The 27,006-nt window shown below is 47.5% G+C and overlaps 1 protein-coding gene across 1 annotated transcript in view; it reads right to left on the bottom strand.

The window, feature by feature from the left end:
- LOC149434668 (A-type potassium channel modulatory protein KCNIP2-like) overlaps positions 1-27,006 on the bottom strand; it is a 70,764-nt gene that overhangs the window by 10,844 nt on the left and 32,914 nt on the right. Inside the window, exons 2-4 of the mRNA XM_089663542.1 lie at positions 19,718-19,842; positions 9,174-9,243; positions 2,626-2,696 (exon numbers count right to left, since the gene is read on the bottom strand). Coding sequence (XP_089519668.1) covers positions 2,626-2,696; positions 9,174-9,243; positions 19,718-19,842 — 266 coding nt within the window. The remainder of the gene's footprint in view (positions 1-2,625; positions 2,697-9,173; positions 9,244-19,717; positions 19,843-27,006) is intronic.

Here is a 27,006-nt window from a genome sequence, read left to right as displayed (position 1 = left end):
GAAATATCATTTCCACCAAAAAGTGATTGATCCGGTTAGTGATGTCTGACTGCTATTATTTTGAACACAACTGTATATATATATACAGTCAGGTCCATAAATATTGGGACATGGACACAATTCTAACATTTTTGGCTCTATACACCACCACAATGGATTTGAAATGAAACGAACAAGATGTGCTTTAACTGCAGACTGTCAGCTTTAATTTGAGGGTATTTACATCCAAATCAGGTGAAAGGTGTAGGAATGACAACAGTTTGCATATGTGCCTCCCACTTGTTAAGGGACCAAAAGTAATGGGACAATTGGCTTCTCAGCTGTTCCATGGCCAGGTGTGTGTTATTCCCTCATTATCCCAATTACAATGAGCAGATAAAAGGTCCAGAGTTCATTTCAAGTGTACTATTTGCATTTGGAATCTGTTGCTGTCAACTCTCAAGATGAGATCCAAAGAGCTGTCACTATCAGTGAAGCCATCATTAGGCTGAAAAAACAAAACAAACCCATCAGAGAGATAGCAAAAACATTAGGCGTGGCCAAAACAACTGTTTGGAACATTCTTAAAAAGAAGGAACGCACCGGTGAGCTCAGCAACACCAAAAGACCCGGAAGACCACGGAAAACAACTGTGGTGGATGAGCGAAGAATTCTTTCCCTGGTGAAGAAAACACCCTTCACAACAGTTGGCCAGATCAAGAACACTCTCCAGGAGGTAGGTGTATGTGTGTCAAAGTCACCAATCAAGAGAAGACTTCACCAGAGTGAATACAGAGGGTTCACCACAAGATGGAAACCATTGGTGAGCCTCAAACACAGGAAGGCCAGATTAGAGTTTGCCAAACGACATGTAAAAAAGCCTTCACAGTTCTGGAACAACATCCTATGGACAGATGAGACCGACATCAACTTGTACCAGAGTGATGGGAAGAGAAGAGTATGGAGAAGGAACTGCTCATGGTCCTCAGCATACCACCTCATCAGTGATCATGGTGGTGGTAGTGTCATGGCGTGGGCATGTATGGCTGCCAATGGAACTGCTTCTCTTGTATTTATTGATGATGTGACTGCTGACAGAAGCAGCCGGATGAATTGTGAAGAGTTTCGGGAATATTATCGGCTCATATTCAGCCAAATGCTTCACAACTCATTGGACGCTTCACAGTGCAGATGGACAATGACCCAAAGCAGACTGCAAAAGCAATCAAAGAAGTGGAATGTTCTGCAATGGCCAAGTCCATCACCTGACCTGAATCCGATTGAGCATTTCACTTGCTGAAGACAAAACTGAAGGGAAAATGCTCCAAGAACAAGCAGGAACTGAAGACAGTTGCAGTAGAGGCCTGGCAGAGCATCACCAGGGATGACACCCAGCGTCTGGGGATGTCTATGCGTTCCAGACTTCAGGCTGTCATTGACTGCAAAGGATTTGCAACCAAGTATTAAAAAGTGAAAGTTTGATTTATGATTATTATTCTGTCCCATTACTTTTGGTCCCTTAACAAGTGGGAGGCACATATGCAAACTGTTGTCATTCCGACACCGTTCACCTGATTTGGATGTAAATACCCTCAAATTAAAGTTGACAGTTTGCAGTTAAAGCACATCTTGTTCGTTTCATTTCAAATCCATTGTGGTGTATAGAGCCAAAAATGTTAGAATTGTGTCCATGTCCCAATATTTATGGACCTGACTGTATATATATATATATATAAATATGTATACATATGTATAGTTCCCCTTTTTTCAAAGTCCCCCCTTACATCATGGTCCCTATCAGAGTCCTTCTTTATATTAGGGTCCCCATTTGAGTTCCTCGTATATCAGCACCCCCATCAGAGTTCCCCTGTACATCAGGGTCCCCACTTACATCAGGGTCCCTAACAGAGTCCCTTCTTACATCATAGCCCCCCTTTCATCAGGATGCCAGCAGTCCTAGCAACAATGGTGATGGTGACAGTGCAGTGTGGGGGGGCAGTTTGGGGGGAGACTCCGAGACCACAGCAGTCTCTGCTGATCTGAATCCTCAGTCTATGCCAGGGGTGGACTGACAACTCATGGGGCCCCGGGCAATAAGGGATTATGGGGCCCCTGTGTCCTTGCCCAAACTCAAAAAAGCCTATGAAAAAGGTACCAGGGGCATCTCATGGGGCCCCCTACTGAACCCGGGACCTCAGGCGGTGCCCGAGTTTCCAAATGGTCAGTCCGCCCCTGATCTATGCATAGGAATCTCCCTGACCCTAGACGTGAGACGGATAAAATCTTGTAGCGGGCCCGGCCGTGGCCTCATTTGGGGACCCCTTGCTCTAAAGCTGGCCATACATTATAGAATTTTTTGGTACAATTTATCTTTTAGATTTACCAAAAACCATATAATACGAGGTCCGACCTAAACGCCTTCAATTTGTATGTAATCAGGCCGGCCCTCGCACTACAGAACGGAAGGTAAATCTAACAGAATTTGAACGAGAAAATTGTATAATGAATGGCCGGCCTAAGACAAACAAACAGCTTGTCCGGAGTTACACTTTAATGTATGCACCCCGTTCAGTAGTCGGGTGATAAACGGCATCTGCGGATACCATGCGGCAGGTCTGCGTGCGCCTTGCGCTTGAGAACTCTCACCTCGAAATTGACGGAGCCGTTGTGGTCGGTGTCGAACGCATTGAACAGAAAATGTGCGTACATGCTGGAGTCTGCAAGACAAAGATAACAAGAGAGAGTCAGGGCCCCGCAAATGGATTCAAATGTGAGAAACAAAATAATTATTAAAGATTTCCTTTTATACAAGGTGGTATCAAAAAGACTAGTTTTGCAACACGCCAACAGATGGCAGCACAAAGCTGCACGTGCAGTCACAGGGAGCACCAACCTTCATAAGTCAGTGTGCCAAAAGACATGGTCCTGTGTACATCGGGAGCTGTGTGACTGGTGCTATTCTGACCACGTGTGTTACCACGTCTGCTATCAGCTTCCAGATTAATTGAACAAATTGACATTAGAAGTTGATTGGTTGCTATGCACAGCTGCACCAGATTCTGAGTGTTCCAGTTCTAGTAAGTCTCCCCCCCCCGTGTGTGACAAGCGGCATGACGTCGCATCAGTGAGAAACTAGAGACTGCTGGGGGGAATTAATAAATGGAGCAATGATTCCACTCATTTAACAACTGTAAGGGCAACTGTAAAACCTCCCGCTTCATTTTTACTGAACAGCTGATTGCCGACTGAAAATAATGATTCCAAACTGATTTCTGAGCTCATTTTAACCAGTTGAAGTCCATGAATGTTTATAAACGGCCTAAGGATGGCAAGTAGATAAAGTGTTACTAAACCCCGGACCCCGCAATCACTATATCCGCTCTCCCCGGACCCCGCATTCACTATATCCGCTCTCCCCAGACCCCGCATTCACTATACCCGCTCTCCCCAGACCCCGCATTCACTATATCCGCTCTCCCCGGACCCCGCATTCACTATATCCGCTCTCCCCAGACCCCGCATTCACTATATCCGCTCTCCCCGGACCCCGCATTCACTATACCCGCTCTCCCCGGACCCCGCATTCACTATATCCGCTCTCCCCAGACCCCGCATTCACTATATCCGCTCTCCCCGGACCCCGCAATCACTATATCCGCTCTCCCCGGACCCCGCATTCACTATATCCGCTCTCCCCGGACCCCGCATTCACTATATCCGCTCTCCCCGGACCCCGCATTCACTATATCCGCTCTCCCCGGACCCCGCAATCACTATATCCGCTCTCCCCGGACCCCGCATTCACTATATCCGCTCTCCCCGGACCCCGCATTCACTATATCCGCTCTCCCCGGACCCCGCAATCACTATATCCGCTCTCCCCGGACCCCGCATTCACTATATCCGCTCTCCCCGGACCCCGCATTCACTATATCCGCTCTCCCCGGACCCCGCATTCACTATATCCGCTCTCCCCGGACCCCGCATTCACTATATCCGCTCTCCCCGGACCCCGCATTCACTATATCCGCTCTCCCCGGACCCCGCAATCACTATATCCGCTCTCCCCGGACCCCGCATTCACTATATCCGCTCTCCCCGGACCCCGCATTCACTATATCCGCTCTCCCCGGACCCCGCATTCACTATATCCGCTCTCCCCGGACCCCGCATTCACTATATCCGCTCTCCCCGGACCCCGCATTCACTATATCCGCTCTCCCCGGACCCCGCATTCACTATACCCGCTCTCCCCGGACCCCGCATTCACTATATCCGCTCTACCCGGACCCCGCATTCACTATATCCGCTCTCCCCGGACCCCGCATTCACTATATCCGCTCTCCCCGGACCCCGCATTGACTATATCCGCTCTCCCCGGACCCTGCATTCACTATATCCGCTCTCCCCAGACCCCGCATTCTCTATATCCGCTCTCCCCGGACCCTGCATTCACTATATCCGCTCTCCCCGGACCCCGCATTCACTATATCCGCTCCCCCGGACCCCGCATTCACTATATCCGCTCCCCCGGACCCCGCATTCACTATATCCGCTCTCCCCGGACCCAGCATTCATTATATCCACTCTCCCCGGACCCCGCATTCACTATATCCGCTCTCCCCGGACCCTGCATTCACTATATCTGCTCTCCCCAGACCCCGCATTCACTATATCCGCTCTCCCCGGACCCCGCATTCACTATACCCGCTCTCCCCGGACCCCGCATTCACTATATCCGCTCTCCCCGGACCCCGCATTCACTATATCCGCTCTCCCCGGACCCTGCATTCACTATATCCGCTCTCCCCATACCCTGCATTCACTATATCCGCTCTCCCCGGACCCTGCATTCACTATATCCGCTCTCCCCAGACCCCGCATTCACTATATCCGCTCCCTTGGACCCCGCATTCACTATAGCCTCTCTCCCCATACCCTGCATTCACTATATCCGCTCTCCCCAGACCCCGCATTCACTATATCCGCTCTCCCCGGACCCCGCATTCACTCTATTCGCTCTCCCCGGACCCTGCATTCACTATATCCGCTCTCCCCAGACCCCGCATTCACTATATCCGCTCCCCCGGACCCCGCATTCACTATAGCCGCTCTCCCCATACCCTGCATTCACTATATCCGCTCTCCCCAGACCCCGCATTCACTATATCCGCTCCCCCGGACCCCGCATTCACTATATCCGCTCTCCCCAGACCCCGCATTCACTATATCCGCTCTCCCCAGACCCTGCATTCACTATATCCGCTCCCCCGGACCCGCATTCACTATATCCGCTCTCCCCATACCCTGCATTCACTATATCCGCTCTCCCCGGACCCCGCATTCACTATATCCGCTCTCCCCGGACCCTGCATTCACTATATCCGCTCTCCCCGGACCCTGCATTCACTATATCCGCTCTCCCCAGACCCCGCATTCACTATATCCGCTCTCCCCGGACCCCGCATTCACTATATCCGCTCTCCCCAGACCCCGCATTCACTATATCCGCTCTCCCCAGACCCTGCATTCACTATATCCGCTCCCCCGGACCCGCATTCACTATATCCGCTCTCCCCATACCCTGCATTCACTATATCCGCTCTCCCCGCACCCCGCATTCACTATATCCGCTCTCCCCGGACCCCGCATTCACTATATCCGCTCTCCCCGGACCCTGCATTCACTATATCTGCTCTCCCCACACCCCGCATTCACTATATCCGCTCTCCCCAGACCCCGCATTCACTATATCCGCTCCCCCGGACCCCGCATTCACTATAGCCGCTCTCCCCATACCCTGCATTCACTATATCCGCTCTCCCCGGACCCTGCATTCACTATATCCGCTCTCCCCGGACCCCGCATTCACTATATCCGCTCTCCCCAGACCCCGCATTCACTATATCCGCTCTCCCCGGACCCCGCATTCACTATATCCGCTCTCCCCGGACCCCGCATTCACTATATCCGCTCTCCCCAGACCCCGCATTCACTATATCCGGTCTCCCCGGACCCCGCATTCATATATCCGCTCTCCCCGGACCCCGCATTCACTATATCCGCTCTCCCCAGACCGCGCATTCACTATATCCGCTCTCCCCAGACCCCGCATTCACTATATCCGCTCTCCCCAGACCCCGCATTCACTATATCCGCTCTCCCCGGACCCCGCATTCACTATATCCGCTCTCCCCAGACCCCGCATTCACTTTATCCGGTCTCCCCGGACCCCGCATTCACTATATCCGCTCTCCCCGGACCCTGCATTCACTATATCCGCTCTCCCCAGACCCCGCATTCACTATATCCGCTCTCCCCGGACCCTGCATTCACTATATCCGCTCTCCCCGGACCCTGCATTCACTATATCCGCTCTCCCCGGACCCCGCATTCACTATATCTGCTCTCCCCAGACCCCGCATTCACTATATCCGCTCTCCCCAGACCCGCATTCACTATATCCGCTCTCCCCAGACCCCGCATTCACTATATCCGCTCTCCCCAGACCCGCATTCACTATAGCCGCTCTCCCCAGACCCGCATTCACTATATCCGCTCTCCCCATACCCTGCATTCACTATATCCGCTCTCCCTGGACCCTGCATTCACTATATCCGCTCTCCCCGGACCCCGCATTCACTATATCCGCTCTCCCCGGACCCCGCATTCACTATATCTGCTCTCCCCTGACCCCGCATTCACTATATCCGCTCTCCCCGGACCCCGCATTCACTATATCCGCTCTCCCCGGACCCCGCATTCACTATATCCGCTCTCCCCGGACCCTGCATTCACTATATCCGCTCTCCCCGGACCCCGCATTCACTATATCCGCTCTCCCCGGACCCCGCATTCACTATATCTGCTCTCCCCTGACCCCGCATTCACTATATCCGCTCTCCCCAGACCCCGCATTCACTATATCCGCTCTCCCCGGACCCCGCATTCACTATATCCGCTCTCCCCGGACCCTGCATTCACTATATCCGCTCTCCCCGGACCCCGCATTCACTATATCCGCTCTCCCCGGACCCTGCATTCACTATATCCGCTCTCCCCAGACCCCGCATTCACTATATCCGCTCTCCCCGGACCCCGCATTCACTATATCCGCTCTCCCCGGACCCTGCATTCACTATATCCGCTCTCCCCGGACCTCGCATTCACTATATCTGCTCTCCCCGGACCCCGCATTCACTATAGCCGCTCTCCCCGGACCCCGCATTCACTATAGCCGCTCTCCCCAGACCCGCATTCACTATATCCGCTCTCCCCATACCCTGCATTCACTATATCCGCTCTCCCTGGACCCTGCATTCACTATATCCGCTCTCCCCGGACCCCGCATTCACTATATCCGCTCTCCCCGGACCCCGCATTCACTATATCTGCTCTCCCCGGACCCCGCATTCACTATATCCGCTCTCCCCGGACCCCGCATTCACTATATCCGCTCTCCCCGGACCCCGCATTCACTATATCCGCTCTCCCCGGACCCCGCATTCACTATATCCGCTCTCCCCGGACCCCGCATTCACTATATCCGCTCTCCCCGGACCCCGCATTCACTATATCCGCTCTCCCCGGACCCCGCATTCACTATATCCGCTCTCCCCGGACCCCGCATTCACTATATCCGCTCTCCCCGGACCCTGCATTCACTATATCCGCTCTCCCCGGACCCTGCATTCACTATATCCGCTCTCCCACAGTACACACAACATGGAAATGCAATTATTTTCATTAATATAAACTGCTAAATACCTGTTATCATCAGTAGTATATAGCAGTCTTGTGACTTCTATCAGTGTCCAGCAAAGCACTGGATAAAGCTTGTAGGAGGAGTTTTCATTCTGCTCTAGGAGAAAGCAGATGCAGAACCCCTGACCCTGACTGGATAGTGCTGATTGGCCCTGTGCTGCTCACCCAAAAAAAAAATATCTCAAGCAATACACACCAAACTGAGCATGTGCAGAGTGACTCCACACAATATTTCTTATCAGGAGATAAGAGGGGGACACAGGAAGAAGGTGAGGATCAGAGAAGACAGGATCAAACAAATGCAGAGGATTAACCCCTTAGGTTCCACAGTGAGTATAACAAGCATGCTTCACAGACGGATTGTACCGTTGTGGGTTTAGAAACGCTCTAAATGCTCGGTAAATCCAGACTGAGAGGCCAATGAAGCGATAAGCAATTCTTTACTTTTCTATAAAAACTGAGCTCCCACCTCTTAAGCCTCCCCATTGGACATTGCAGCTGCCCATCACATAAATAGGACCAATAGGGAGGTGAGGGAGGGAAATGGAAGTATTTGCTTTAGAAGCTCCCTATCAATCAGGATCTGCTGATCGTGCTAAAATCGGCATTTCTCCCTGCAGCCATCCCCCTGTGGCCATCGCCCTGCGTCCATCCCCCAGCCATCCCCCTGTGGCCATCACCCTGCGGCCATCCCTCTGCTGCCATCCCCCTGCGGCCATCCCCCTGCTGCCATCCCCCTGTGGCCATCCCCCTGCAACCATCCCACTGCGGACATCACCCTGCTGCCATCCCCCTGCGGCCATCCCCCTGCGGCCATCCACCAGCTATCCCCCTGCCATCCCCCTGCGGCCATCCCCCTGCGGCCAACCCCCTGCGGCCATCCCCCTGCGGCCATCCCCCAGCCATCCCCCTGCGGCCATCCACCAGCTATCCCCCTGCGGCCATCCCCCAGCCATCCCCCTGTGGCCATCCCCCTGCGGCCATCCCCCTGCGGCCATCCCCTGCGGCGATCCCCCTGCGGCCATCCCCCTGCGGCCATCCCCCTGTGGCCATCCCCCAGCTATCCCCCTGTGGCCATCCCCCTGTAGCCATCCCCCTGCGGCCATCCCCCAGCCATCCCCCTGTGGCCATCCCCCTGCCATCCCCCTGTGGCCATCCCCCTGCGGCCATCCCCCTGTGGCCATCCCCCTGCGGCCATCCTCCTGCCATCCCCCTGTGGCCATCCACCTGCGGCCATCCTCCTGCCATCCCCCTGTGGCCATCCCCCTGTGGCCATCCTCCTGCCATCCCCCTGTGGCCATCCCCCTGCGGCCATCCCCCTGCTCGTGTATTTTCTCATCCTGCGTGCAGCCTGAATTGTCCGCGTAGGTCGCCGGCGTAATTTTCCACAATGACAGTGATGACCAATCATGATGGCGGTTTCAACTTACCTCCCTGTGGAAAGAACTGGGAGTAGATTTGTTTGAAGTTATCTTCGTTGACAATGCCGCTGGGACACTCCTGTTAGGAGAAATCAGAATATCTGAATGTTGTATCTAAACGTTGCACATTAAACAGATTAAGAGGCGCAGATCCTTTCCCAGCCGCACCAACACGGTGGGTTCCTTAAAGTGGCTGTAAGCCTCCGACATGAAATATGTACAAAGCACATCCCTCTATAGTGTGTACTTGTCTCAGTCCAGAGCACTCAGTGTCATTTCTGCCTGCTGCCTCCTTCCTCTGCTATCAGCATGAGTCACTTTGTGACACCAAGAGAAAAATGGTGACAGGGAAGGGACTTCCAGCAGATTGACAGCCTCAGCTCTGTTAATGTGAGCTACGAGGAGGGGAGGGGGGTGTCTCTTCCCTCCAATCAGCTCTCAGAGCTCCCCTTACTGAGGTGTGTAAATTTAGCTTAACGCCCCCTTTTTTTCTTACAGTTCAAACATGCTTTATAAATTCAACACTTGTAAAGGATGTAGAGAAGAGAATACTACAGATACACAGGTACAACTTATGTAGGAGGATGTGTTTCAGCTTTGTGTATCAACTGAGGCCAGTCACTTCACAACCTCAGCTCTGTTAATGTGAGCTATGTGGAGGGTAGGGGGGGTGTCTCTTCCCTCCAATCAGCTCTCAGAGCTCCCCTTACTGAGGTGTGTGAATTTAGCTTTTCTCCTTTTTTCTTATGGCTCAAACAAGCTTTATAAATTCAACACATTGAAAGGATGTAGAGATGTAGAGAAGAGAATACTGCAGATACACAGGTACAACTAACGTAGGAGGATTTGTTTCCTCTCTGTGTATCACCTGAGGCCGGTCACTTCACCGGGTGTATGGAAGGGTTGACAACCACTTTAAATCAAACTCATTCTTTGATCAATGTAACCATTGCACTTTATTCAATGAAGCATAGGCAGCATGTACTTACCACCCCCCAACCCAAACCTCCCCCACCCTCGCTTCTCTCACACCCTATTTCATATTCCCAGGGAAAGTCGAGCTTACACAGGAGCCAAGTACCCTGATCCCAACCCAAGCACCAAGTACCCTCGTCCCACCCCAAGCACCAAGTACCCTCATCCCACCCCAAGTGCCAAGTACCCTCATCCCAGCCCAAGTACCAAGTACCCTCATCCCACCCCAAGTGCCAAGTACCCTCATCCCACCCCAAGTGCCAAGTACCCTCATCCCACCCCAAGTGCCAAGTACCCTCATCCCACCCCAAGTGCCAAGTACCCTCATCCCAGCCCAAGTGCCAAGTACCCTCATCCCACCCCAAGCGCCAAGTACACTCATCCCACCCCAAGCAACTGGCTGACATAATAAGCAAAAGTGGAGGATGCGGGCAACATTCTGACATTCTGTTGTGCCGCCTAAAAAGTTTTCTGTTTTGTTCAGTCACCCTTACTCCATTACGCCATGAAGGTGAACCTTCCACCAACTTCTATTTATTTCCTCTCCCCTTCCTCTTATGTCACGGGTGTCAAACTGGTGGCCCTCCACCTTTTTGCCAAACTACAAGTCCCACGAGGCATTGCAAGAGTGACAGTTACAAGCGTGACTCCCAAAGGCAGAGGCATGATGGGACTTGTAGCGCAAGAGCCGGAGGGGCCGCCAGTTTGACACCCCTGATTGCTTACTATTTTGTGTACTTTTGTGAATTCCTCATTTAGAGATGAAGAACGGCTACGTCAACCTCGCCTAGGTGAAGAACGTCCTCATTGGGCGAGGAGGACATAGCTGTTCTCCACCTCAACCCCCTGGAATATACATCATACGTCCCAGAAGGCTACAGGGGAATAGATGACAAACTCCTTGGAGATCTCCCAACAATATAGTGTAGCACTACCCCCCCCCCCCCCCCTTCTTAGGAGTCGCTGAGTTTTGGGTCCACCTACAGTTCTGCACATTTTCTTCCACACGTTGCACTCCAAGTCAGTAAACAGTCCTTGAGCTTGGTTTTGTGATTTTATTAAGGAGTTAATAACTTGGATGGGTTTGAGGGATGTATGGGATGCCCAAGGGAACATCAAACTTGAGGACAAACTCTTTAGCAACGATGCAGGGATGTGGACAACAGTGGTCTCTCCTTTTAAGATCATTCCAGCTCTCTGGTGAACCTCCTCAGACCCTAGATGAATCCTCCTCTTCACCCAGCTGCACTGAGGGTATTCCCTGGGTGAGGGGGCCCAGAAACTGTCAATTTAGCACAGCAGCTCCAGATGAGAAGTTAGTTGGGTTTTCCACCTGACTGCCCTCTCCCCTTATGCGTCCCAGTGGGTGTAAGAGTACTTAATAGGTTGGTGGCTGCCTTCAGATTTTTCGCTGGGCTAGCTCCTTCCCTGCTGCTCAGGATATCCTCCCGTGAAGATGATGGTACAGTGGAGATCCTCTTCTCCATCACTTGCCTGTAGGTAGGCCTCATCCCTGGGCCTCCTCCCAGGCTCTGTGATTCTTAAGGGTTGCCTTGGCCACCATGCCTAGCCTCCTTCCATGGGATTGGCCAAGGTCTCCCAAGCATGCAAATCCAAGCTTCCTCCCCTCCTCCAGAAAGCTTTCAGGTTTCTGGAGAGCTGTGAAGGGCTCTAGAAGCTCTGACCTTAGAACCTCCCTAGCCTGTCCTGAGGTGAACTCCTGCCACAATCACAGGCTGACTCATCCAAGGCTGCTACTCAGCCTCTGACTCCATCTTTCACCTGACACTGCCCCCCCCCCACTCCAAGGCTCTGTGATTCTTAAGGGTTGCCTTGGTCTCCATGCCCAGCCTCCTGCCATGGGACTGGCCAAGGTTTCCCAAGCATGCAAATCTAAGCTTCCTCCCCTCCTCCAGAAAGCTCTCAGGTTTCTGGAGAGGTGTGAAGGGCTCTACAAGCTCTGACCTTAGAACCTCCCTAGCCTGTCCTGAGGTGAACTCCTGCCACACTCACAGGCTGACTCTTCCTAGGCTGCTACTCAGCCTCTGACTGAACAAAAGACTACCTAGCTAACCTAGAGGGTGTTACAATAGCAACATGCAATATGAAAGATGGGTCACCAAATCTCCATCTGCACATTCGCAAGATCTGGTGCCATGTCGTAAACGTTATTATTATTATTATTATTATTACTACGAGTTTATATAGCGCCAAAGGGTTTGCTCAGCGCTGTACAATAGACAATGTCTTGTCATCTTGTCCGGAGATCTTGGGAGTTTGACACCCATAGCAGAAGGCTGGAAACGGAGACCTCCTTAGCCGGTCCTGAGGTGAACTCCTGCCACACTCACAGGCTGACTCATCCTAGGCTGTTACTCAGCCTCTGACTCCATATTTCACCTGACAATGCCCCCCACTCCCAGGCTCTGTGGTTCTTAAGGGTTGCCTTGGCCACCATGCCTAGCCTCCTGCCATGGGATTGGCCAAGGTCTCCCAAGCATGCAAATCCAAGCTTCCTCCCCTCCTACATCCCTCCTTCAGAAAGCTCTCAGGTTTCTGGAGAGGTGTGAAGGACTCTAGAAGCTCTGATCTTAAAACCTCCCTAGCCTGTCCTGAGGTAAACTCCTGCCACACTCACAGGCTGACTGATAATCTCAAAGGTGTTCAGTAGGGTTGAGGCCAAAGCTCTGTGTAGGTCACGTATGTTCCTTCAAAGAACTCTCATCAAACCAGGTCTTTATGGAGCTGGCTACGTGCACAGGGGCACAGTCATGCTGGAACAGAAAAGGGCCTTCACCGAAAGGTTGGAGGAGCCGAATTGTCTACAACGTCTTTGTATACTGATTCATTGACATGAGGAAACACCTGAACTGTATATTTTGGAGTGGGCCCATGTACTCTTGGCCACGTAGCGTATAAATGTTGTACGGTCTGTTTCCGTTGCCATTCGAAGCTCACATTTTCCAACACGACAGTTGGCAGAGAAAGATACATCAAAGTCAAAGTATGACCTCAGTCTTTGTCTAAATAATGAGACACCTCCACTATGTATAATTAAAATGTAGGCCATTTGAAGGACCTTTGGTCACTGTTCAGTATCAGTTGGTCTGAAATCCGAGCTTTGTTTGGCGCTCGTTAAAATTCAGTAGTGGACAGAGAAGAAAATCGGAACGGAGAACCTTAGAAGTTGACGGAGGGGTCATTTCAAATCGCCTCAATAATTCATGATCCAAGACTCGAGCGTTTTCCATCTGTGGTAATGCCAAAGTAAAAATGCTGCCAACCATGTGAAGGAAAAAGAGCCTATGTTTAAAGGATGCGTACTGCGGGAAATATATGCGGTCTGTCGTTGTTGGATTCCTGAAAAAGCTAATGGCCTGGCTGTCTCCTCCTCCTCCAACCATTAAAAAGAAATTGAACTCTAGAAGATGTGCCAAATGGCAAAGGGCTAGTCACCAGTACTGCCTGTGGTCTCCCCGTAGACAATTGTGCCGTGATTACTGGCTTTGCATGTTTTGTTCTGCAGTGTGTCTCTGTGTGGAGGCGGCCATCTTGGAAGAGGCAGGGCTTTGCTTCCTCATGTCATAGCTTCCAGCAAGGAGTACAGTGACCAGCACAGTACAGGTTGGAGTGGAGTGGAGTGGTTCTGTTGAAGGTTTTGCTTCAGGAAGGGGGTATTTGTTAGTGAAGGATTGTGCTGAAGAAGGGGGAAGTTTTGCTGGCGCCCATATGGAAGAAAAATATATGTTAAAAATATTCTACCGAAATATATTGACATATATTTAAAACACTACAATTGTGGCCATATTCAATATATTAAAAATAAATAAATTATATATATATATATATATATATATATATATATATATAAATATATATATATATATATATATATATATATATATATATATATATATATAAATATATATATAATATATATATGTATATATATAATTTATTCATTTATTTTTAATGTATTGAATATTGCCAAAATTGTTGTATTTCAAATATATGTTAATATATTTGGGTAGAATATACATATATATATACACATATATATATATATATATATATATATATATATATATATATATATATACACACACACACAAATATATATATATATATATACTGCATGTTGAAATGCATTTTTATTTCAAAGTATATGAAAAATATTTTAAAAATATATTCCAAATATACTGTATATCTTTAAAAACAAAAAAATCTACATTTTTGGAATGTATTTGCAAATATATGTAAAAATATATGTTAAAATGACTTTTTTTTATATGTTAAAATAAATCTGAAGAATATATTTTAAAAAAAATATATTTTTAAAAATATTTTTTTTTAAAATATATTCTTCAGATTTTTATTTTTGTAACATATAAAAAAGTCATTTTAACATATATTTGTAAATGCATTCCAAAAATTTAGATTTGTATTTTTAAAGACATACAGCGCTGAAACTGTTGGCACTATATAAATCCTGTATAATAATAGTATATTAATAATATATTATATTTATATAATATATAATAATAATAATTATTATCATTGAAAGTAAAAGAAAATCCCAAATTTTGGGTTGTCCCCAGAAACGTAACAGAAGGAGGTCTTCCAATGGGGACACTAGGTCTGGTGACCTGGGGGGGGGGGCCCAAGGGATTCCCTCAATTTGCAAGGATTTCTTCTAACTTCCTGTTTGGCTATGGGACAGGAAGTGAAAGAAAATCTCCACAATGGGACACAGATGCCAAAAAAAAAAAAGCCTGATGGGTTATAACCCTCTTGTTCGCTATCAAAAATGAAAAAAAAAAGTTTTTTCCAGTAGTTCTACTTTAATGCGAGCAGCTCTGCCATGCCCTATAGCACGTTGGAATGAGCTGCATAAAAATGCAACGTCTTTTTTATTTTCAGCGCTGCCTTGGTGTGAACTGAGCCAATAGAACATGAGATAAATGTCATTGTCTCTTCAATGGGAATGTGTTCGATTAGTGTGACCGAGGTGGTGTGGTGTGACCGAGCCCTACAAGCCTTCAAACCCACATGGAAGAAAAATATATTTTAAATATATTTAAAAAAAATACATTCTTAATATATTCTTCCCAAATATATTGACCTATATTTCAAATACTACCATTTTGGACATATTCAATATATTTCAAAAATAAATTTCAAAATATTTGTGAATATATATTATTAAAAATATATTTAGAACACACGCTGCAATATATATCAAAGTGTCATTTGGAATGCATTTACAAGTATATTTAAAAATCTGTGTGCATTTTTTTTAGATGTTCAAAAATATCTGGAAAATATATTTTGAAAAATATATTTTTAAATATACGCCTTTGGAAAATATATTTTCCCCAGCACCCAGCACCCAGCTACCGGGCACCCAGCTACCTGCACCCGGCACCCAGGAGCTGCTTCAGCCCACCCAGCACCCTGCAGCAGCCGGCACCCAGCCTCGGACCAGGGACCTCTTCAGACCACCAAACAAACTAAGACATCGCCGCATCTCCACCACCTGCACCGAGAGGGTCACCCAGCACCCAGCTACCGGCACCCAGCTACCACCTCAGGACACCCAGCTACCGGCACCCAGCTACCTGCACCCAGCACCCTGCCACAGCCTAGGGGCTGCTTCAGACCACCCAGCACCCTGCATCAGCCGGCACCCAGCCACGGACCAAGGACCTCTCCAGGCCACCCGCACCGAGAGGGTAAGCCTCCACTACCAGTTGCCTCCCTGCTCCCGTCCGGGTACCACGCGGCCGGGCACCTACCACCACACAGCCCTGAGCCCTATCCAATCCGGAGGAGTCAAGCCTGCCACGCGTCCTTCAGCACCCACTGACACCAGGCCCTACCGCTCCCATAGATGCCGGGCCCCTAGCACCCTCAGTCGCTGACCCCCAACATCCGCATGCACTGGCTCACTTTGCCCACGGACGCCGAGCCCTACTGCACCTACCAACGCCTAGCCCACTCCAGACGTCGGTCCACACCACCTCCTGATGACGACCCTTCAACACCTCCTGACCCTGCGCCCTTCAGCGCCTCCCTGACGCCGAGCCCTCAGCACCTCATGCCTGGCCTCAACATCTCCAGTCACCGAGCCGCCAGCATCACCAGACGCCATGCCTACCAACACCCCCAGACATCGCACCCTACGACCCCTCCGCTCGCCGAACCACCGGACCCACTGAAGACGTGCCGCAGCACCCACGGATGCCAGCATACTGCACCCACAGACTGCAGCCAGCCAGTTGCTGCCCTCCACTCTCACTCTCCCCCTACAGAAGGACTCAAATGGACTCCTCCACGGTGATACAGACTCTCCACATCACCTTGCCCTGACCTGTATCCCTTCACCTCCCCCGACCCGACCAGCACTCCACTCACCCCAACATGCCACCTGCATTCCTGCTCCTCGTTTTCCTCTCCTGCATCCCAAAAATCGCCTCCCTCTACCCGCCTACCCCCCAAAACAGTTCTACATTGCCCCTTCACTTTTCCCCTCTCCCCACTACGGCACTCACCACCTCCTCCTGGTACTCCACCCCTCCGTCGACCCACGTGCCACCACTATCAGACCCACACGCTCCTGCACTTCCCATTCCCATGCCACCCTCCGCACCCTTCTCCTTCTCCTATCCGCTGGGGACATCTCCCCGAACCCTGGCCCCTCACCACCTCATCCCTCCTCTAGGGACCCCCGGCTACTTCCCAACTCCTCCACCTAACCTCCTCCTTCGCGCTCACACAGCACATTCAATCCTCCACCCACATCAATGGGAACACCCTGGACCTCGTCTTCTCCCACCTCTGTACCCTCAACCATTTCACTAACACCCCCTTCCCTCTCTCCGACCACCACCTCCTCACGTTCTCCATCTCCCCTTCCCCTAACTCCCCCCCCCAGAGCGCCAAACCATCACCAGCCGCAAACCTCCACAACCTGAACCCGGCCCCCCTCCACTCGGCTGCCGACCGCCTACACGACAGCATCCTCTCACTGTCATGTCCTGACCTAGCCACCACCGCGTACAACGACTCACTATCAGCTACCCTAGACTCTCTGGCACCCCTAACCACACGCTACATCAAACCCAGACCGCTCCAACCATGGCAGAACGACCACACTAAGTGCCTCAAACGTCGCAGTCGCGCGCTGGAGAGACTATGGCGCAAAACCAGGTCCCCTCGTGCATTCTCCCTCTACAAATCTTCCTTCCTCACCTACACCTCCTCCCTCCACGCCGCCAAGCAGGCCTACTTCGTTAACCTGATCAACACCCTCTCCACCTACCCTCGCCGACTCTTCTCCACCTTCAACTCCCTACTCTCTCCCCCCCCCCTCCTCCACTCAGTACCTCACTTAACACCCACGAGATTGCCACTCATTTCCACAACAAGATTGATGCAATCCGTAAGGACATAGTCAACTCGCAATCTACCTCCCCACCTAGCCCCCCCCCATGTCCCCCTCATTTCCTCCCTCCTCTGACCTCGCAACCGCACTGCCCCCCACCACACCCAAGGCCCCGCTTACCGTAACCCCCCCAGCGCTGCACTCCTTCAGCCCCGCTACCATTGAGGAAGTCACCAGGGTCTTCTCAGGAGCCCGCCTCACTACCTGCCCCCTGGACCCTATCCCCTCTCAACTCCTCCGGTCACCCCCCTCTTCCCTCATCCGCTCCCTCACCCACATCTTCAATCTCTCCCTCTCTACCGGCGTATTCCCCTCCCCCCTAAAGCATGCGCACATCACCCCCATACTCAAAAAGCCCTCTCTGGACCCTACTGACCCAAACAACCTCAGACCCATCTCCCTGCTGCCACTCACTTCCAAACTCCTTGAGCGCTTAGTCTACGACCGTCTAAGCGCCCACCTAACTGACAACAACCTCCTTGATCCACTACAGTCCGGCTTCCGTCCCCTACACTCCACCGAAACCGCCCTCCTCAAAATCACCAACGACCTACTAACCGCCAAAGCCAAAGGCGACTACTCTGTCCTCCTCCTCCTGGACCTCTCCGCGGCCTTCGACACAGTTGACCACCCCCTCCTCCTTAATAAACTACTCTCCCTTGGCATCAGAGACTCCGCTCTCTCCTGGTTCTCCTCTTACCTATCCCAACGCTGCTTCAGCGTTTCCTACAACGGTTCCACCTCCCCTTCCCTCCCCCTCTCTGTTGGGGTCCCCCAGGGCTCTGTCCTTGGATCCCTTCTCTTCTCCATCTACACCTCCTCCCTTGGCAAACTCATACACTCCCACGGCTTCAACTACCACCTCTACGCCGATGACACTCAAATTTACCTCTCGACCCCCCACCTCACCCCCACATTCTCCGCCCGCATCACTCACCTCCTAAACGACATCTCAGACTGGATGTCGCTCCATTTCCTCAAGCTTAACCTCTCCAAAACCGAGCTTCTCGTCTTTCCCCCTCCCCGCGCCCCCCCCCCCATCCTATCCATCACTACCAACAACACCACCATCAATCCCGCCCCGCAAGCCAAAGTCCTTGGCGTCATTCTGGACTCAAACCTCTCCTTCCAACCTCATGTCAAATCACTTACAAACACATGCAGGCTCCACCTCCGCAATATTGCCAAAATACGCTCCTTCCTTACCCCAGACACCACTAAACTACTCGTACACTCCCTCATCATCTCACGCCTGGACTACTGCAACTCCCTTCTCACCGGCCTACCCCAGTGCAGGCTCTCCCCGCTCCAGACCATCCTGAACTCAGCGGCTAGACTCATCCACCTCACCAACCGCTCCACTTCTGCCACCCCCCTCTGTCATTCCCTCCACTGGCTCCCGATTGCCCAACGTATCAAATTCAAACTACTAACCCTGACCTACAAAGCCGTTCACAACACTGCCCCTAACTACCTCACCAACCTGATTCCCAGGTACCACCCTACCCGTACCCTTCGCTCTTCACAGGACCTCCTTCTATCTTGCTCCCTGGTCTCCTCCTCCCACGCACGTCTGCAAGACTTCTCCAGATCCTCCCCCATCCTCTGGAACTCACTACCCCAATCCATCAGATTGTCGCCTTCCCTCCTCACCTTCAGGCGCTCCCTGAAAACCCACCTCTTCAGGGAAGCCTACCCCGCCCTCACCTAACAGCCGTTCTTCTTCATTCCTCCTACCACTCCATCCCCCACAGCCACTTCCTCCTGTACCACTACCCCCTCCCTCCTAGATTGTAAGCTCGAAAGAGTAGGGCCCTCTTACCCCTCGTGTGCTGTTTGTAGTTGCTGTTCTGTTTCATGTATTGTCCCCCCCTCTATTGTACAGCGCTGAGCAAACCCTTTGGCGCTATATAAACTCGATGTAATAATAATAGTAATATTGTAAATATATGTCGCGTGTAGATTTTTTTTTTCTAAATATATTGGAAATATATTTCTCTTCCATATGGCCCCCCCCCCCCATCACAATGACTCCAAATCACAATTATTGTACAATGTTCTGTACACAATATTACATATACGACCGCAGTAACCAAATCCATCCCATGGTCTCTATTGAACCCACTTTACTCACATTTTTAAAGCCTCGATATAGAACCTGAAGTTCTTTTTTGGTGAATTTGGTTTGTTCTTGTAGCTGTTCAAGGCCTTCTGGACGATGGCAAACCGTAGACAGTTCAAACTCATCTTCTATGCTGTCTGCAAGAGGAGACGCAGATGTTACCCAAGTCAACACAGACGAGCCTTAATAATTTGTTTAACAGGATCCTGGGGCAGGGGCGGACTGACAACTCATGGGGCCCCCCGGCAATAGGGGATCATGGGGCCCCTGTGTCCTTGCCCACACTCAAACCACACCCAAAAAAAGCCTATGAAAGGTACCAGAGACATCTCATGGGGCCCCCTACTGACCCTGGGCCCTCGGGCAGTGCCCGAGTTCCCCAATGGTCAGTCCGCCCCTGTCCTGGGGTAAAACGCAAGGTCCCTGAACCCACATGGAAAAAAAAATATATTTCAAATATATTTTAAAAATACATTCTTAATATATTCTTCCCAAATATATTGACCTATATTTCAAATACTACAATTTTGGCCATATTCAAAATATTTAAAAAATATATTTCAATATATTTGTGAATATATTATAAAAAAATATATTGAAAACACACAAAATAATTTCAAAGTGTACTTTGGAATGCATTTACAGGTATATTTAAAAATCTATGTGTAAATGCATTTTTTAAAATATATTTTCAAAATACTTTAAAAATATTCTTCTAAAACATATTGCCATGTATTTGAAATGCTACAATTTTAGCCATATTCAATATATTTCAAAATATATTTCAATAAATAAATAATAATAAAAAAAATATATATATATATATATATATATACTGCATGTTGACATGCGTTTTTATTACAAGATATATGAAAAATATTTTTAATAATCTATGTTTAAATGCATTTTTTTAGATATTCAAAAATATCTGGAAAATATATTTAAAAAAATATATTTTTAAATATATGCCTTTTGGAAAATATATTTTAATTTACATTTTTGGAATACATGTTAAAATATATTCGTGTAGTCCAGTATATTGTAATTACATGTCGCATGTATAATTTTTTTTCTAAATATATTGGAAATATATTTCTCTTCCATATGGGTGGCGGCAGTGCCTAGGCCAAGGTGACGTTGCATTCCGTCCAGCAGGATTCTGGGGAATACAGAGCAGCTGAAATCTCTGCATTTTTTTTAGATGTTCAAAAATATCTGGAAAATATATTTAAAAAAATATATTTTTAAATATATGCTTTTTGGAAAATATATTTTAATTTACATTTTTGGAATACATGTTAAAATATATTCATGTAGGCCAATATATTGTAAATATATGTCGCATGTATCATTTTTTTTTCTAAATATATTGGAAATATATTTCTCTTCCAAATGGGCGGTGACGTCACATTCCTTCCAGCGGGATCCTGGGGAATGCAGAGCAGCTGAAATCTCGTGAGAAGACGCTCTTGCAATGGGCTGAGGTATCTCCAGCTGGTCTGCATCCTTCAGGGATTTTCCTGGAAGGGCTGTAACGGTGTAGCCTCCCATATGGAACAAAAAATATATTTTAAAAATATTCTACCCAAATATATTGCCATTCATTTGAAATGCTACAATTTTGGCGATATTTAATATAAATATATATATATATATATATATATATTGTATGTTAAAATGCTTTTTTTATATATATTAAAAAATATATTTGAAATATATTTCTCTTCCATATGGGTGGCGGCAGTGCCTAGGCCAAGGTGACGTCGCATTCCATATATATATGAAATATATTTTTAAAAATACATTTTCAAATATACTGTATGTCTTTAAAAATATATTTAATCTACATTTTTTTGATATATTTAAAACATATATGTAAATATATACATTAAAATTACTTTTTTATATGTTAAAAAAAATCTGAAAAATATTTAAAATATATATTTTTAAACATATTTTCATATATTTTTTAATATATAAAAAAAGCATTTCAGCATACAGTATATATATGCCAATATATTTGGGAAGAATATTTCTTAAATATTTTTCTTCCATGTGGGAGTACAATTACAATACAAATTAATAAAGGAGGAATCAGAGGGCCCTGCTCGTTAGAGCTTACAATCTAACCCATGTGGAAGAAAAATATATTTGATATATATTTTAAAAATATTCTTCCCAAATATATTGCCATATATTTTAAATACTACAATTTTGGCCGTATTCAATATATTTCAAAATAATATATATATAGCATAGTCTTTCTATACATCCAGAAGAAGTATGGTGTGTCTATTACTCTAGAATCATAGCCTTCCCATTGAGCTTAAAAGGAGTAGGTCCTTCTTGATCCATCGAGAATCATAGCTTCCCTATTGTTCCAAAGAAGCATGGTCTTCCTACTCATCTAGAAGCATAGCCTTCCTATCAGTCCAAAGGGAGCTTGGCTTTTTTAAATGTCTAGAAGAAGCATGGTCTTCCTACACATCTAGAAGCATAGCTTTCCTATCAGTCCAAAGGGAGCCTGGCCTTCCCGTACGTCTAGAAGCATGGTCTTCCTATCAGTCCAAATGGAGCATGGCTCTCTTATACCTCTAGAAGAAGCATGGTCTTCCTACTCATCTTCCTATCAGTCCAAAGGGAGCATGGTCTTCCTGTACATCTAGAAGCATGGCCTTCCTGTACATTTAGAAGCATGGCTTCCTGTACGTCTAGAAGCATGGCCTTCCTGTACGTCTAGAAGCATGGCCTTCCTGTACGTCTAGAAGCATGGCCTTCCTGTACGTCTAGAAGCATGGTCTTCCTGTATGTCTGGAAGCATGGTCTTCCTGTATGTCTAGAAACATGGTCTTCCTGTACGTCTAGAAGCATGGTCTTCCTGTACGTCTAGAAGCATGGCCTTCCTGTATGTCTAGAAGCATGCTCTTCCTACTCATCAAGAAGCATAGCCTTCCTATTAGTCCAAAGGGAGCATGGCCTTCCTGTACATCTAGAAGCATGGTCTTCCTGTACGTCTAGAAGCATGGCCTTCCTGTACGTCTAGAAGCATGGCCTTCCTGTGCGTCTAGAAGCATGGCCTTCCTGTGCGTCTAGAAGCATGGCCTTCCTGTGCGTCTAGAAACATGGCCTTCCTGTACGTCTAGAAGCATGGTCTTCCTGTATGTCTAGAAACATGGTCTTCCTGTACGTCTAGAAGCATGGCCTTCCTGTACGTCTAGAAGCATGGCCTTCCTGTACGTCTAGAAGCATGGCCTTCCTGTACGTCTAGAAGCATGGTCTTCCTGTATGTCTGGAAGCATGGTCTTCCTGTATGTCTAGAAACATGGTCTTCCTGTACGTCTAGAAGCATGGTCTTCCTGTACGTCTAGAAGCATGGCCTTCCTGTACGTCTAGAAGCATGGCCTTCCTGTATGTCTAGAAGCATGGCCTTCCTGAATGTCTAGAAGCATGCTCTTCCTACTCATCTAGAAGCATAGCCTTCCTATTAGTCCAAAGGGAGCATGGCCTTCCTGTACATCTAGAAGCATGGTCTTCCTGTATGTCTAGAAACATGGTCTTCCTGTACGTCTAGAAGCATGGTCTTCCTGTACATCTAGAAACATGGCCTTCCTGTACGTCTAGAAGCATGGTCTTCCTGTACGTCTAGAAGCATGGCCTTCCTGTACATCGAGAAGCATGGCCTTCCTGTACGTCTAGAAGCATGGTCTTCCTGTACATCTAGAAGCATGGCCTTCCTGTACGTCTAGAAGCATGGTCTTCCTACTCATCTAGAAGCATAGCCTTCCTATTAGTCCAAAGGGAGCCTGGCCTTCCTGTACATCTAGAAGCATGGTCTTCCTATTAGTCCAAAGGGAGCCTGGCCTTTCCGTACGTCTAGAAGCATGGTCTTCCTGTACGTCTAGAAGCATGGCCTTCCTGTACATCTAGAAGCATGGCCTTCCTGTACATCTAGAAGCATGGCCTTCCTGTACATCTAGAAGCATGGCCTTCCTACTCACTGGTTTTTTTTATGTTTTCTGCCACTGTCCATTAATGTCGGGGCTTTCTGCACCCATCCCCCCCCCTATGGCCACTGCAACACACGACCATTTTTCCATGTTTTATCCCTTTAAAGACCCTAAAAGAACAGAAATATATCGACTGATCTTTCAGAAATGCACTCAGCTCCTCTGAACAACATACGGCATTTTCATGGGCTGGGTGGTGTCAGCCCTACCCCACTGTCTATTGCTGAACCCCTCCCACTCTCCCATTTCTACAACATAAAGGCTAATTCCTCCATAGTCCCCGGATGAGGACTGGAAAAAGCTCAATGTTTCTACTCCTTGAGTCCTGTTGGTACGCAGGAAGAGCACTGGACACAAAACAGCTCTGGATTTCTGGCAGGGCTCCCTGGGAGCGTGTGGCACCACGATCTGGTGCCCGCTGCGTCCAATCGTCGTATGGGACCTCTGTGTGAGGTCCTGATCATGTGATCACTGTTTGGCCAATCAGTGATCACATGAAGAGTAGTAAGCAAGATGTCACTTCCTGCCAACATTGCTTACTACGTGTGAAATCTGTGAATGATCACAGAGATCACATGGTACAGGGCTATTCACAACAGCCTTGTACCATGTGACAAGCTGTGACCAATCACAGCTCACACAGTATTTCTCAATGGCTCCAAGAATGCAGCCAGAGAGAAGGAGAAATTATTGCTTTTACAGCCTTTATGGGTGTAAAAGCAATCAGTGTAAAAAAAAAAATCTTCATCACCCCCACAAGTAGTACAGCGTCACCATGGTGATAGTATGTAAAAAAACAAAACAAAAAAAACAAATAATATAAAAAAATAAAATAAGAATGTAAACTTTTAAAAAAAAATTACAATTTTTGGTTATAAACTAATTTGGGTTTTTTTTTATACTAAAAAGATAGCTGAATATATTTTGGCCAAGATTTATGAAAAAGATTATTTATTTGCAAAATTTTATAATAAAAACATTTTTTTTTCAAAATGTTTGGACTTTTTCATTTATATAGCAAAAAAATAAAGTGGTGAATAAATTCCACGAAAATATAGTTTTATCTGTCTCAAAAAAATGCTAAAAAAATTCCTATGGGTACAGTGTTGCATGACCGCGCAATTGTCTGTCATTCAAAGTGATAGCGCTGAAAGCTGAACATTGGCCTGGACTGGAAGGGGGTGAAAGTGTCCGGACCGGAAGAGGGGGAAAGTGTCCGGACTGGAAGGGGGTGAAAGTGTCCGGACCGGAAGGGGGTGAAAGTGTCCGGACTGGAAGGGGGGAAAGTGTCCGGACTGGTAGGGGGTGAAAGTGTCCGGACTGGAAGGGGGGGAAAGTGTCCGGACTGGAAGGGGGTGAAAGTGTCCGGACTGGAAGGGGGGGAAAGTGTCCGGACTGGAAGGGGGGGAAAGTGTCCGGACTGGAAGGGGGGGGAAAGTGTCCGGACTGGAAGGGGGGGAAAGTGTCCGGACTGGAAGGGGGGGAAAGTGTCCGGACTGGAAGGGGGGGAAAGTGTCCGGACTGGAAGGGAGGGAAAGTGTCCGGACTGGAAGGGGGGGAAAGCGTCTGGACTGGAAGGGGGGGGAAAGTGTCCGGACTGGAAGGGGGGGAAAGTGTCCGGACTGGAAGGGGGGGAAAGTGTCCGGACTGGAAGGGGGGGAAAGTGTCCGGACTGGAAGGGAGGGAAAGTGTCCGGACTGGAAGGGGGGGAAAGTGTCCGGACTGGAAGGGAGGGAAAGTGTCCGGACTGGAAGGGGGGAAAGCGTCCGGACTGGAAGGGGGGGGAAAGTGTCCGGACTGGAAGGGGGGGAAAGTGTCCGGACTGGAAGGGGGGGAAAGTGTCCGGACTGGAAGGGGGGGAAAGTGTCCGGACTGGAAGGGGGGAAAGCGTCCGGACTGGAAGGGGGTGAAAGTGTCCGGACTGGAAGGGGGGGAAAGTGTCTGGACTGGAAGGGGGGGAAAGTGTCCGGACTGGAAGGGGGGGAAAGTGTCCGGACTGGAAGGGGGGGAAGTGTCCGGACTGGAAGTGGTAAAACTTGACACACAGTCCACATGTTCATGTACGCAAATCAACATTTTTCGTTTAGAATTTTTTAAAAAAATTTTAATGTATTTATTTATTTACTGCGTATTGGGGGGGGGGGGAGGGGGGGGTCGAAGGTTAATTGTTCAGAGTGGAATAATAATGCAACTTTAGACATTTTAAGATGTGTGCCATCCAAGGTAACATGAGCGCTCTGACCCAGAAAACGACACCTCCCTCTGCGCCTGCCAAGGAAATAATCTCTCACTAAACAAGATTAAAACCCGGTTTGATTTCATGTCGACTAATTTGTACACGAGGCTTCGTTTATTCTTTACGCATGAAAAGTTCCACTGAAACCGAGCCAATAAATTAACTTTTTTTTTATGAATATTTAGTTTATTTATTATAGTTATGGTAAAAAAAAAAAAACTAAACTAAAAATAGTAATCCCATACAATCAAAATTTCAATTTCAATTAAAAATACAATAAATTTTAATTAAAAAAATGAAAAAAAAATTGAAACATCTGTCCCATAATTACACAGAGGCAAACATTTTGGAGTGTGGCTTTATTTATTTTTTATGCATGAAAAGATCCACTAAAACTGAGCCAATAAATTAACTTTTTTTTAATGACTATTTAGTTTATTATAGTTATTGTAAAAAAAAAAAAAAGAAAACTAAACCAAAAATAGTAATCTCATACAATCAAAATGTAAATTTCAATTAAAAATACAATAAAATTTTATAAAAAAATAAAAAAAAAACATTTAAACATCTGTCCCATAATTACACTGAGGAAAACATTTTGGAGTGTGGCTTCATTTATTTTTTACGCATGAAAAGATCCACTAAAACCGAGCCAATAAATTAACTTTTTTTAGTGACTATTTAGTTTATTTATTATAGTTATGGTAAAAAAAAAAAAAACTAAACCAAAAATAGTAATCCCATACAATCAAAATTTAAATTTCAATTAAAAAAAATAAAATTTTATTAAAAAAATGAAAAAAAAAATTGAAACATCTGTCCCATAATTACACTGAGGAAAACATTTTGGAGTATGGCTTCATTTATTTTTTACACATTAAATGTTCCACTAAAACTGAGCCAATAAATTAACTTTTTTAGTGACTATTTAGTTTATTTATTATAATTATGGTAAAAAAAAAAAACTAAACTAAAAATAGTAATCCCATACAATCAAAATTTCAATTTCAATTAAAAATACAATACAATTTTATAAAAAAATGAAAAAAAAATTGAAA

Source organism: Staurois parvus, unplaced genomic scaffold (assembly GCF_062004578.1).
Source record: "Staurois parvus isolate SC_StPar_1 unplaced genomic scaffold, SC_StPar_1.0 ptg001715l, whole genome shotgun sequence".
Lineage (NCBI taxonomy): Eukaryota > Metazoa > Chordata > Amphibia > Anura > Ranidae > Staurois > Staurois parvus.
This window is presented reverse-complemented; position numbering and strand designations above follow the sequence as displayed.